Source organism: Monodelphis domestica, chromosome 3, assembly GCF_027887165.1.
Source record: "Monodelphis domestica isolate mMonDom1 chromosome 3, mMonDom1.pri, whole genome shotgun sequence".
NCBI lineage: Eukaryota > Metazoa > Chordata > Mammalia > Didelphimorphia > Didelphidae > Monodelphis > Monodelphis domestica.
In genome coordinates, this window is record NC_077229.1 from 241,838,404 (window position 1) to 241,853,280 (window position 14,877).

Consider the following 14,877-nt stretch of genomic DNA (forward strand, 5'->3'; position numbering starts at 1 on the left):
TTCCTATTGGGAGAAAATTTTTGGGAGTCTAAATTGCATAAATGAGACTACTTTTAGTATTTCCTAAAAGAAAGCAAAGCAGTCAAAGAGAGGGTTTAATTGTTAAATATGAGATAAATTGCAATTGAGAGTTTTCTAATTAATTTATACTTGTTTATTCCTGATAATTTATCATTAAATAGCATATTTTTAATTTAATTATTCAGCAGATTTAAAATATCTGGCCAATACATGGTGCTTTTTTAAAAAAAAATACTATTTTTACCATACTGCTGGTGCCTTGTCATTCACATAGTAAGATACCATTATAACCCTGGTGCAGGTCCTTATCATCTCACACCTAGACTTTTGTAGTAGTCTGTTGTTGGGTCTGTTTGCCACAAGTCTCTTACCACTATTGCCCATCTTTTTAAAATAATTGTAGACTAGTAAAATACTTGAGAGCCTTCCTGCCAAGACAAACCCAGGACTATGTGAACACAATTACAAAACACTTTTTAAATAAATAAAGTCAGATCTAAACAAGTAGAAAAATATTATGGGTTATCAAGAGTAGGTCAAGCCAGTATAATAAAAATGACAATTCTACCTAAACTAATTTACTTACTCAGTGCCATTCTAATCACTACCAAAAAATTATTTTATGAAGCTAGAAAAAAATACAAAATTCATTTGGATCAACAAAAGGTAAAGAATATCAACAAAAGCAGTGAAAAAAGCAAAAAGAGTGACAGATTAGTGGAATAGATCTGAATCCATATAGAGGCATACTTTTAAAAAAACTTTATTTTTCATGGTGTTTCTTTTTGGATGGGGGTCTGTGTTTTCTTTTACAATAATGAGTGATTATGGACATATATTTTGCATGATTACATATATATAAACTATGTCAAATTTCTTGTTTTCACAATGAGGTATCAGGGGAAGAAGGGAGGAACTCAAAATTAAAAAAAAAGTTATAAGTTGTTTTTACATGTAATTGGAAAAAAAAAATTAAGAAAGATTTTTAAAAAATGGTTTAGTAACTGACCTAGTAATTAAAGCATAGGTTTACCTATATCACTGCCATTCAGTAAAGATCAGTTACTAGTATGAAAGTCTATTCTTTGGCATTTAAAGTTCTTCACAATCTGGTCCCTTTCTACCTTCCAGTATCCTTACACTTTACTCTTCTCCATGTACTCTACAATCCAGCTATACTGGTGTACTTCCTTGGGGGCACAGAGGACTATGATTGTTTTGCTGAACTTGGGAGTAAGGAATGCCCAAGTTCAAATCTTTCCTCAGACATTTATTAGTTGCATGATGCTAGGAAATTTACTTAACCTTTCTCAGGTTCTTTATCTATAAGACCATTAGGGAATTGGTCTATAGTAGTGATGGTGAATCTATGGCCTTGGTGCCAAAGCTGCATGCAGAGCTCTCTCTGGGGGAATGTGTGCTGCCATCCCCCCCCACCCTCAAAAGTCCCAGAGTTTGTTGCTAGAAAGGCAGAGGAACTCTGGCAGATCTGCTTCCTTCCCCCTTTCCATGTACCTAATGACATCTTTTCACTTCATCCATCCCTCCTTACAGCAGTCCAATGGGAGCATTTTCTCCCTCCTCTGTGTGGGATAACAGGGGACGGGGCAAGACACACTCGGCATTCAGTGGAAGGGCAGGACATGCCATGTGGTCTCAGGGGTGGGGCCCAGCACACAGTCTCTAAAAAGTTCTTTTCATTGGTTTATAGTTTTTTTTTAATCTTCTTGGATTAGGTATTATTATTATATTTATATTCTTTACCAAGCTATTGACTCATGATTTTCTTGCATCACTTTCAATTATTTCCATACTTTTTCCTCTGTCTCTCTTAATTGTTTTAAAAAATCTATTTTGAGCTCTTCCAGGAATTCTTTTTGGGCCTGAGACCAATTCATATTTTTCTTTAAGGCTTTGGATGTAGCAGTTTTAACATTGTTATCTTTTTCTGCATTTGTGTTTTGATCTTTTGTGTCACCATGGCATCATTCTGTGGTTTTTTTTGGGTTTATTCTTTTTTTCCCAGTCTTTCTTGACATTTAACTTTATGTTAAGATTGGGCTTTTCTCCTAGAGTGGAGGGGGAACTGCCCCGGGCTTCACATTTTTTCATACTTCTATTTTCAAAGCTAGTTCTGGTAATCTATAAGTGTCAGTTATCTCAAGGTAATATGATCTAAGGATAAGTATGGTAACTGCTCTCCTGGCCTGTTCTCTGGTCTATTGAGTGGCCAAAAGTTCTCTTTTCTTTATTTCTTTTCTTAAACTTGTACCTTCTGTCTTAAAATTGATACTAAGTATCAATTCCAAGGCAGAAAAGCTGTAAAGACTAGACAATGCAGTTAAGTGACTTGCCTAGGGACACCTATCTTGGAAGTGTCTGAGGTCAGATTTGAACCCAGGACCTTCTGTCTTTAGGCCTGGTTCTCCATCCACTGAACAATCTGGCTGCCCCAGTAAGTATTCTTTTCCACCTTGGAACTGTGATCAGAGTTTCTACTAATATCCCTCCTCATCCTGGGACCGTGACCCATAACTAAATATGAACAATGCAGTACAATTCTGGTGTCAGTAAAGAGTCCCTTGTAATCTCCTCTAGTTGTCTGATCCACTTACTGTCTGTGGACTGAGAGCATTTAGAAGCACTAGGACTGACTGCTGCCTCTGTCCCAAGTCTTGCTGCTACCTTGCTGGGACATGGTCTGCCCTTGTCTAAGCTCCACTGCCACCCAATGAAATAAATTTTTCCTGCTGACTTTGTAAGTTGTCTGGGGAAGGAAATTATTTAACTGCCTTCTTTTGTTTGTTCTGCTGCTCCAGAATTCATTTTGAGGTGTTATTATGTTGTTTGGAGAGAAATTTAGCAGAACTTAGGTGAGTTCCTGACTTTACTCTGCCATCTTTGCTCTACTCCCTTAGTTAATGGCAGACCGTGTCCCAGCAAAGCAACAGAAGGACTTGGGGGTCAGAGGCAGCAGTCAGTCTGTGACAAGGAAATCACTTTAAAAGACTGATATATATTAATTTAAGGTTGCCAAGGAATTCAGCTATGTAATTCCTAAATGAAAACTCAAGTCAGCAGTCAACCTTTTATAAAGTTTAATTACAAACAGGATGAAGAAAGGTATTAGAGATAGAGAGAGAGAGGGAGAGAGAAAGGGGAGAGAAGGGAATAGGGCTTAAATTCCCCTTCTGTTTAGGCTGGGCCAAAAGGCCCAAGCCCTTAGATAGCTGGGGCAAAGAAAGGAGATCAGTCCCTATTACTCATGTGACCAAAATGGAGAAACAGTCTCAGGGGCCTCCACCTCCAGCTTCCTTCAGAGCAAGCTTCTCAGAGCACCTCTCCAACCACTCAGAGCCAAAACTCTCCAACCACCCTCAGTCCTCAGACCCCTCTCTCTTTAAGCAAACCATCCAAGTTCCCTCCCCTCAGTTCTCACATCTACCAATCACTGACCATGTCTTCCCTGTGCCAATGGTGGCTCTAGCTTAACCCAGGACCGCCCAGAGGTCTGTGGCTTTGCTCATGTCTATTGAAGGTCATATTCTCAAATAATTAAATCTTGATCCTTTGCTACAGCCCTTCCTAAATCCTGTTACCCTGAGTAGGGTAGAGATTGGAATAATTAAATTTTGATCTATGCTGCAGCCCTTCCTAAATCCTGTTAGGACTGAGTAGGGGGGAGATTGCAATTTCCAAGACCTGGTTCTGTCATTCCAAGTATCTCTATTGTATCAATTCTAAAATCAACCATGACTCAAAGAAATTCCTGTTCTGTGCTTAAGCATAGGTCAAAACCCTTTCCATTGTTCAGCAAAAGGTTTCTGTCCTAAAGTAATCTTAAGAAGGGAGGAGGAGGAACCTCCCATGCCAATGGGGTTCACATTCCAATAGACTATCAATAGGAAATTTTTCAAGTATGAAATTTCCCAATGGTGAAATTTCCAACATTTATAAGTCTAAGAAATTTTAAGGTTTACAAGTCCTACTGCTTCTAAGTGCTCTCAGTCCACACAGTAAATGAGTTAGACAACTGGAGGCTCTCAGGTTCAAGACCCTGAGTTGTCCCCATTGGAATCTGAGGGGATATGGTGATGGTGGTTTGACTTGCTTGACAAGTCCTTGATGTTGAATCCCTAATATCAGGGGCTCCCAAATGACTTCAGCACTACTCTATCCCATAACTTGTGAGCAGAAGTGATCTGCTGGCCCCAGCCTCCTCTGTAGCTGAGATCATAAACCTCTTTTCACAACACCCCAGTATACCTATTCCAGTCTGTACAGAAATCATTCTTTGCCTCAAAAGATAGTCCATTTTATTTTTTAATCAGGAATTTCTTCCTTTCATTGACCCAAAATCTTCCTTTCTATAATTTCCCATAAGACCAAGTTTATGGGGCCAATAAATCAAATCTTCCTTCTAAATGAAAGTCCTTAAAATATCTAAAGACATTAGTCATTTTTTGCCCAAGTTTTATTAATCCTGAGCTTCTTCAACTAATTCTTATGCAATCTTTTCTAGTTCATATCTTTTTTCCCCTTATTTATTATAAATTTCTATGCTTTAGATAATGACAAAGGACAGAAATGTTAGTTTAAAAACAATTTTGGACCCAAACAGATGGTAGATTATCTTAAGGGAGAAATACATGTTTTCTAGATACTCAGTACTTTAGTGTACTGAAAGTGAATTTAATTATAGAATTGATAGAATTTAATTTCAGATGGGCATATATAAAACTGCATATGTTATCAGAACATAATCATCTCTATATTACTCAGACTAATCTATGACAACAGAAGTAATAGCTGATACAGTCAGCAAATATAGAAAAAGATAACCTAATGACTAGTATTCACATATTTAATTACCTTTCAATGTTCTGTGGTAACCTGATGGACTAGAACAGTGATGGCAAACCTATGGCATGGATGCCAAAAAGGTCACACAGAGTCCTTGCTGTAGGCACGCTGTAGAGATCATTTTAGTGTTTTGACTTAAATCTAAATGATTGGTCTCCAGGGAAAATTCCCAAATAATAAAATACCCAAGTCATCTGGGAATTATGGAGATTTTAATTAATACAGAGAGAAGGAATTAAGGCTGAGCCAGGCAGTATTTAAAGGCCTTGGCCAAAGTGGCCTCCCTGAGCCCAAGGGTAAGGGAGTCAGTCTTATCACTCACCACGAGACCGTCTACAAGCTAGGTTCCAGTCCACTACTGAACTCAGTCTCCTGAACTGAGTTCAGAACCAACCATCTCTGAACTGAATTGCCTGAACTGACTTTTTACCCCACCTTTTAAAGAAATTTTCTCTTATGTCACCTCCCCTAAATTTTCACATCTACCAATCACAGTAGATGCTTTTTTCCAGGACTGCCCATTCTTAGTTCTCACCACCCTTTAGTTCTCACCTTCTCTGTTTAGATTATGTCTTCTGAGTACTTTACACTTCTTTGTTAAGCTTGCCTTTTGTGAATTACTTGATTTTTTTGTGATTAATTTAACTTTTACAGGTACTTAACACCTTTTTGTATTAGATCTAAAAATAGACTTAGCTTAAGTTCTAGCTTCACTATAAGGTATGAGTTAAGTACCTTCATTGTTCACTCAGGAGTTTACAACTTTATCTTCCCTTAAAGTATGTCTAAATATGGGTGGCGTAATGTAAAGTTCCCAAGACATTCCTGATTCTTGTTAGACTAAGTATCTCCATTGTTACAATAAGGAAATAGCTAAAATCAAATCTTCTAAAGTACAGTCTGAGTAGTTTTTAAGATTCACAATGCCTGTAGTTGTTGGCCAGAGTTCATTACTAGAAAGCCAGAGGGACTCAGGGTGGAGCTGTTTCCCTCCCACTCTCCATGAGCCTGAGGACATTCCTTACTACCCCTGCCCCTGAAGCCCAATGGAGTACTTCTTCCCTCTCCTGTCTGGAGTAAAGTACTGAGGGGGGAGGGGAAGGCTGACATGCTATGGGAAGGTGTGGTACAGACAGAAACCTGTTGAATCTGTGGTGAAGGTAATTCATGTGGTAGGGTTGGAGAGAAGCTAGGTTTGAGAGGAGCAGAGCTCATGGTGTGTGTAGCTTGAGGGGAGTGGAACGAGTACTGGGGCCACTCTCCTCTCCCTCTCCACACAAGCCTCTCATCACCTATCCCCCCTGCCCAGCAGTCCAATGGGAGAGCTTCCTCCCTCCCCCGCCTGGGGTAAAGGGTGGGGTGGGCCAGGGAGGCCAGGGTGTGGGGTTTGGCACTTGGTCTCAGAGGTAGGGTGGGGGTGGGGCCTGGCACTCCATCTCTAAAAGGCTCACTATCACTGGACTACAAATATTGTAAGAGTTAAAATGGTTGGTAGATATAAATTGTAGTGATTACAATAGTGGAAGACTTAAATTGTAGTAGATAAAAGAGTTGATGAGTAAATTGTGACCGCAGAAAATATGTTTTCACAACAATGCCTTGTTTTAAAATCAAATATAAGGTGGTCGCCAGGGAAAATATTCCCAATTATTCAAATATACCCAAGTCAGCTGGGTTTTATAGAGATTTTAATTAATACAAATGAGGAATTAAAGAAAAGGAGAGAAAGAGAGAAAAAGAGGGAATAATGAGAAAGGGATAAGCCAAAACAGGGCAGCCCTGGCCAACCCAGGCCTAAGCCCTAAAAGAAAGATCAGTCAGTCCTTAATCACTCATCACAAGATCTGTCCAAGCAAGGATTCTAGTGACACCAGTTCAGCCAGCCATCCTTCTTCAGAGAGGGATTCTTCTGGCTGTCCTCAAGAGACTGTCCCAAGAGCCTGTTTCCAGAGCTCTCTCCCAACCGCCTCCTTAGAGACTGGTGTTTTCTTTAAGAGCCTGTCATCTCCTTATATAGGGAATTTTCTCCCATGTCACCTCCCCTAAGTTCTACCATCTACCAATCACAGTAGACATTTTTCAAAGGACAGACCATTCTTAGTCCACACCTAAGAAGGTATAAATTTTTGAGTAATTCACACCAGGAAAGCTCTGAGTAAGTTTCTCAGCTCTTTGTAAATTCACAAGTTGCTTGACCTTTATAGGTACTTATCTTAAGAACTTTTTGCCTTATTATAAGTATGGGTTTAAGTACTTTTCATTGTTCAGGAAAGAGTTTACAACTTTATCTTCCCCTAGGGCAGACTTAAGTAGGTGAAGTAGAGTTCTCACATTCCTCATCTAAGTAGAGTTCACTGCCCAAATGGGGAATGGTCTTAATCCAATCTTATGAAGTGGGGTCTGGGAATTTTTAAGGTTCACAATATTGATCTCCAAAATGAGCTGTCTATAATCAGTTTTCAAAAGAATCAGATTTTGTATATTTTTAAGTATAGGTAACTCCAGATCTTGTGAGTTGTTAGGGGAATATGAAAATGTCAAGTTTTTTAGCATGATATTTAGGTGTATTCTGTATAAATTTATAAACTATTTTAGAAGCACATCAATTTTTATTTTTAATCTATATTAATATAATTTTAATATTTTTATAATATTTTTGGAGAGTTTGGTTTTATAAATATTTCTAAACTAAAAATACATATTATTTTACAATTGTTTAAGGGTTATGCTGACACAGAAGAATCTTTTGGAAAATGTATCCTCATGCTAAGTGAAACAAATTCTGAGGGAGAAGGGATCCTTCCAGAAACTTCCAGATTAAAGTCTATATTTCGACTTTTGCTATTGAAAAAAAAATCGTAAGTAAAACTCTTAAGTATAGAAAATGCAAATTTCTAACATTCTGATTAATCTCTTCATAGAAAGAGACTGGCATTATTAGTTTAAGGATATAGATAGTTTTTAACTATATGATGAGCCAGAGAAAAATAAGAGAAAAGCTTGCTTCATTATATCTAGGGAAGATCATTGATAACAAGGTGATCTTACTTTTAATGATTTTGTGAGTCATATTTCATGTTTATTTCTCTGTTATCTATAATTGCATTTGTACATTTTTTCAAATACATTGTTTTATAATATTGAAGTTATCATGTTTGATTATAAAGAAAAAAATGGTTATTTTGATGAGTACCTGAGTCACTAGTAAGAGCAGAAGCACAAATTAGGGGAAAAAACCCATTTACATAAGACTTTAATGCTTTCATATATATATATATGTATGTATAATTTTATTTTATGTCAGCACTTTTAAAAATTTTCCACTAAAAAGGCTAGTAGCCTACCATTCCTTTAGTAAATTGGGACTGCCAATATTTTTCTCCATTATTTCACATCTTGATTGTATGATTTGCCTAGTTTTTCATGTCCATGAATATTGAGTTTTATATTACTATTATGTGAGCAAATCATTACTGGTAACCAATTTTGCTTATTTTATTCTGCATCAGTTCCCACAGATCTTTCCAGCTTTTTCTGAAATCATCTTGCTCATCATTTCTTATAGTACAATAGTATTCCTTTACCAACATATACCACAATTTGTTTAGCCTTTCCCCAATCAAAGGGCATCCCCTCATTTTCCAATTCATTGCCACCACAAAAAGAGCTTTTATAAATATTTTTATAGAAGTCATTTTCTTATTTTACAAAGAGACTGTTACATTTAGGCACAATCAAATGTAATGGACTTTTCTACTAGTAGGAATGCAATGACCCAGGACAGTTCAGAGGAAATTGTGAGAAAGATTGCTATCCACATCCAAAGAAAACTGTGCAAAAGGATAGAGTTTATATGGAGCTAAGAAAACAATGATCATCATCATCATAATTGCTAACATTTATGTACTATGAACTTAGCTAAATGCTTTACAATGATTTCATTTGAACCTTACAACAACAATACTGAGGAGGTAGGTGCTAAAAGGAAACACATTAGAAAAACATGTGATTGCTCACATAATATGATAGGGAAATGATTGAGGTTTTGATGTTAAAGGATCGTGCTACTACAGATATGAATAACATGGTGTTAAGGATAAATTTTATGGTAGAGACTGAGTATATTTTAGTTGGTTGCCAGGGATTTAAATTCTAAATCCCAATGAAATACTCAAGTCAGAATGGAATTTTATGGTGATTTATTCACAATAGAAGGAAGAAATTAAGAATGAGAGAGAGAGAGAAAAGGGAAGGATAGCTTCTCCGGCCTGATCTGAACCCAGTGGGAGTTCCCAGGCTCAGCCAAGGGGCTCCCAAGAGATGGGCCTTTCCAGAGGCTGTTGTCTGCAGAAAAGCCAAGGAAAGGGGAGTCAGCCTTATCACTCACCACGTGATCGCTTAGGGAAGCAATCTGAGGTCTCATGCTTGAGCTCCTCCAAGTCAAGTTCCACTGCCAAGTCCCTCTCACAAGAAGTGACTCAAAATATAAAGACAGTTCTTTACATCACTTCCTGCGTCTCAAATGTACCATTGGTGGCTTAAACTTGACTTTTGGACAGCCCAGGGGGTCAGTCGTTTCTGATTTGTTACTTGCTAGCACATGTGGGTTATAGACTTAATCCTTAATTATACATTCCTGGTTGCTAAAATTCTAAAGACTAAGCAGGGTGGAATAAATCTAAATAAATCTAAAATTCACAATGGAAATAGGTTTTGAATAATGATACATGTATAACCCAGTGGAATTGCTTGTTGGATTCGGGTGGGGGAAGGAAAGAGCAGAGGTGGAAGGGTGGGGAGGGGTGGAGATCATGAATCATGTAACCATGGAAAAATACTCTAAATTAAAAAAGGGGGAAAGAAAAGAAATGGGTTCCTCCCCCTTTTTTATTATCTCTTGTATAATTGTCATAGACATTGCAACACCCTCCTCAGGGGGGCTGCATAATTGTCATAGGGATTGTATAATTGTAAAAAAAAAATCCAAAACTTTATGAATTGTTTGAAGAAGATGCCATGAAGATGCCTGAAGAAAATCTCCACAATATCAGAAGATCCAGCATGAACTTTGGAGCATGAGTGATTGAACTATGGGAGGGTTGAACACATTTGTTCTGAATGTAAACTCTGATGCCAAAGGGGACTTCCCCCAATTGGCTTATTGTCAATGAGCCTAGCAAACATTGGTTTGCTCTCTCTTTCATTTCCCTCTTATCTCTATTTATTGTAGTTTCTGATTATGTAAAATGATTCATTGGGGAGATGAGTCTCCCAAAGAATCACAGGGGGGATTGTGAACGTCAATTCATTGTTCTCTTTGTCTTTTCTGAGTTTACACTTGTGAAAAGGGAATCCTTTATTCTTTTTGCCTAGTTGGAGTTGACACTTTGGTTAACATTAACTTAAGTACCAATAGTTAGTACCTCACTAGACTGAAGACAAGATTAACTCTCCTTTGTCTACCTTTTAAATTGAATCAACAAAAGATTGAACACCTTACTTAGTGCTAGGTGAGAAACCAGAAAAATCCTTGGAGAGCTCTACCCTTTTTTTAACTCAGTCAGTCAGAAACTTGTAAATTCTTTTAAGAGTTCACACCCTCAGAAACTGTTCAGTGAGGAAACAGGGAACCTTTTTGATGAGAAATTGTCCTTCAGAAGTTGATCCCATAGACACTGTCCCCTGGGCAGTGCTAGACAATTTGGAAACTGTGACTGGCTCCTGTGAAGAGGGGAGGAGACAAGAAGTCATCATAAAAGCAAACCAGAACTCCCTCAGAGCAGATTGTCTTTGAGAAGATAGTCTGAAGAGATTGTCTTCTGGAGATATTCTTCTAACTGGGGAAAGTCTTAAGAGGGAGCTTTGCAGGAGACTGCGACTTGGATTGTGGGTGTGGAGCTCAGCTTCAACTTAGACTCTGACTCCTGGACTACTTTGTTGGGTAAGTGAAAGGCTGACTACTTTCCTAGTTTCCTAAGAGACTAGCTTTCATCTTGGAGGAGGCCATGTGGTTACTTAACACCAGCCTTCCTGAATGAGAGCTAATTAATCTCTGTCTGGATTAAGCAGACCCGGGGCAAAACATTTAGGTCGATAGGATAGATAATGTCTCCATCCCCCTCACATTTCTCTTCTTTATTGTTTCCTCTATATTTTTAAATACTTGTAAATAAATTTCTGACTCAAGATATAATAAATATTGACGACCACATAATTTCATAAAATTATTATCTAACCATTAATTTTCACCTTTATACTCTTTGGGATACAGACCCAGTAGTGGTATTACTGTATCAAAGGGTAAACACATTTTTATAGCCCTTTGGGCATAATTACAAATTGTTTCCAGAATGATTGTATCAGTTCACAACTCCACTAACCATGCATTAATGTCCCAATTTCACCACATCTCCTCTAACATTTACCACTTTCCTTTACTGCCATATTGGCCATCTGATAGGTGTAAGGTGGTTCATCAATATTGTTTTAATTTGCATTTTTCTAATCAAGAGTGATTTAGAACACTTTTTCATATGATTATTGATGGCTTTGATTTCTTTATCTGAAAATTGCTTCTTCATATCCTTTGGCCATTTGCTAATTAGTTCTTTATAAACTTGAGAAATTTGACCTTTATCAGAGATATTTGTCATGAAATTTTTACCCTGTTTGTTTCCCTTTTGTTTATACAAAAGCTTTTTAATTTATATCAGAATTATTCATTTTACATCTTAAAATATTGTCTCTTGTTTGGTCATAAATTCTTCTCCAAAGATCTGCTAGGTAAACTATTCTTGTGTTTCCTTAATTTGTTTATGGTATCACTCTTTATATTTAAATCAATATCCTTTTTTAGCGTATTTGAGTATATGGCATGACATATTGGTTTATACCTAGCTTTTGCCATACTGTTCTCCAGTTTTCCAGATATTTTTGTTAAAGAGTGAGTTGTTATTTCAAAAGCTAGGATCTTTGGATTTATCAAACACTAAATTGTTAAGGTAATTTACCTCTGCATATTGTGCATTTAATCTGCTCAACTGATCTACCATTCTATTCCTTATCCAGTACCAGATTGTTTTGATGATCATTGCTTTATTGTACAGTTTGAGATCTGGTATTGTTAGGCTGCCTTCCTTCACATTTTTTTTCATTAATTCCTTTGGTATTCTTGACCTTTTGTTCTTCCATGTGAATTTTGTTATTATTTTTTCCAGTAATATAAAAAGAATTATTTAGTAGTTTGACTGTCACTGAATAAATAAATTAATTTATATAGAATTGTAATTTTTGTAATATATTAGCTCGGCCTACCGATGAGCAATTAATATTTTTCCATTTATTTAGATCTTACTTTATTTGTGTGAAAAATGTTTTGTAATTGTGTTCATATAATTCCTGTGTTTGCCTTTTGCAAGTAAATTCCCAGGTATTTAATATTTTTTAGAGTGATTTTAAATGGAGTTTCTTATTCTGACTCTTGCTGTTGAACTTTGTTGGGAAAATATAGAAATGCTTATGATTTGTGTGAATTTATTTTGTATCCTGCAGCTTTACTAAAGTTATTAATTATTTCAACTAGTTTTTTATTTTTTCTAGAAAATTTATTAATTTAGAATTATTTTGTTTCTAAATTGTTTTCTAGAAAAATGAGTTTTTTACTTTGTTAGGATTTAAAATATGTAATTTTACATTTGAGGAGAAATCAATCAATCCACAGTTTACAATTTATAATAAAATTTGTACTATAAATTATAAATTATCTTACTCTCACAGAACATATAGGCCCATTCCAATTTTTCATATTCTAGATCTCTGAGTAAAAATCCATTTGGACCTTAATTTCCAAATTTCTGTATATTTGTTGTTACCTTAACTAACATGTTAATCTTGTTATTTCAAATCAGTTCAGTAGTTTTATTTTTCATTCTACCGATGCCTTTCTATTTGCTTCTATTAATTCATTTTAGAGGATATAGCCAATATACTGCACGTCTCCCAGGATTCTATGTGTACCAGAGTGGCACTAAGGGTCATTTAGGTGGCACAGGATAGAGTGCCTATGCATAAAATATATGTGTTCAGAAGCAATTTATTTTTATTTATTTATTTTTAAACCCTTACCTTCTGCCTTAGAACCAATACTGTGTATAGTTCTAAGCCAGAAGAGTGGTAAGGGCTAGGCAATGTGGGTTAAATGACTTGCCTAGGATCACATAGCTAGGAAATGTCTGAGGCCACATTTGAACTCAGGACCTCCCATCTCTGGGCCTAGCTCTCAATCCTAACTGCCCCCCAGAAGCAATTTATTAAAGAATATTTATTAGAACCAACTGGAGACAGAAGGGGAATGGTGCTGTATTCCTCCAAATCTCTATATGACTTGCAGTGATGGAATGGCAGTCTCTTCAAGAGACTTTTAACAGTTTTCCCTTTTTGTATTGGAAGAGTACTCTCTCTGATGTGTATTTAGAAATGTTCTCACTTTTGGAAATATTCAAGGATGGTGTGGAACAGCTAGGTTATATATATATATATATACATATATATATATATATTTTGCTGCTATTTCTAGAAGTATTGTTTTGAGAACTTTGAACATTAGTTGTTTGAAGGACATGAGATCATGGAATTAGAAAATAGTAAGTTTCCTTGTTTATTCAAGATTAGCCAACAAGATGGATGTAAAAGAGCTCATTTGTGACCTTAGGTATGATGGGACTATTTAAGTGCATATTCTTACTTATCTTTCAGTTGGAGAAATAGAATTAAACCTTGGCTAGATTTAGGAGTGAAATAAAAAAGTAAGCAGGAAGAATAAACTGCATTGATAAACAACAATATTAAATGTCCTGGGCAGCCCCAGAGAAGATATTGTTAGATTGGTCTCTCAAGTGAAGATCAAAGCCCTTTTGGAGAGGCTTAAGTTTTTTCCCCTTGGCATTTGACATAAGAATGCTAACTTAGATTATTTAAAAAAATAAATATTTTATATTTTTCTAGATTACATGTTGATACAATTTTCAGCAATTTTTTTCTGACATTTTGTGATTCATGTTCTCTTCCTCCCTTCCACCCCTCCCTTCTCCCCAAGATGATGGGTAATATGATATAAGCTATACATGTGTTATTATACGGTTCATATTTCCATGTTCACTATATTGTGAAAGATGACACATATCTTTTACACTAGAGAAAAATTAATAGAAGAAATAAGATGAAAAATGGTATGCTTCAATCTGATTTCAGACTTGTAAGGATGATATTAGAAAATAAGTATTGTTTTATTAGTTTAGGGATAAAAAGTAGAGTGCTGGCTTGAGAAAGAACTAGAGGAACTGGAGTTTGAAGCAGAGTTGAGAGAGCATGTTGATTTCAGATGTTGACAGTTATAACCATTTTTCTGTGTCAATTACTCTCTCTGGCAATTGGTAGTTGGTCTCTGACAGTTGGCAGTTGGCAAAGACAAATTCTCAGAGACTCTTTCTCAGGGCTGAAAGAGGTAACATCTTTGCTTCTCTCTCTGCCTGAGAGAAAGATCTGAAGGAGCTTAGTATTTTCCTTTCCCAACTTGGGAAACACTATTGAATACCTATTGTGGTTTTTATAGATTGTTTAACTCTGAGAAGACCAAAGAAAAACCTGGTCTTTGGTTTGGACTCTGACAGACTCAGAGTCCTAACTTAATTCTTGTTGAGACTCAACCAGCTAGACTTTGCTATTTTACAATTTGAAGGTGAGATTAAGAATTATAAGGATAATAGTGGTAGTTTTTATTTAGATAGTATAAATTTGGGTTAGTCAGATCAGGGAGGATTAGTATAGCCTGTGAATCACAGGAGAAGCAGTTCCTTGCAGAACCAGGGAGTTTATTTGGGTGGATTTAGAATCCCTTAGAATTAGAAATACTGTTTTATCCTTATATATTTCAATAAATATTTTATTTTTATAATAAGAGTCTCTTTAGTGTCCTTGCACCTGGCCCTTAAGGGA

At 36.3% G+C, this 14,877-nt stretch overlaps 1 protein-coding gene across 4 annotated transcripts in view; it reads left to right on the plus strand.

The window, feature by feature from the left end:
- Positions 1 to 14,877, plus strand: part of RTTN (rotatin) — a 266,106-nt gene that overhangs the window by 69,473 nt on the left and 181,756 nt on the right. For all 4 annotated transcript variants that reach the window (XM_007487781.3, XM_056823598.1, XM_056823599.1 and 1 more), the window contains one exon: positions 7,606 to 7,742. In XM_007487781.3, the coding sequence (XP_007487843.1) occupies positions 7,606 to 7,742 (137 nt within the window). The remainder of the gene's footprint in view (positions 1 to 7,605; positions 7,743 to 14,877) is intronic.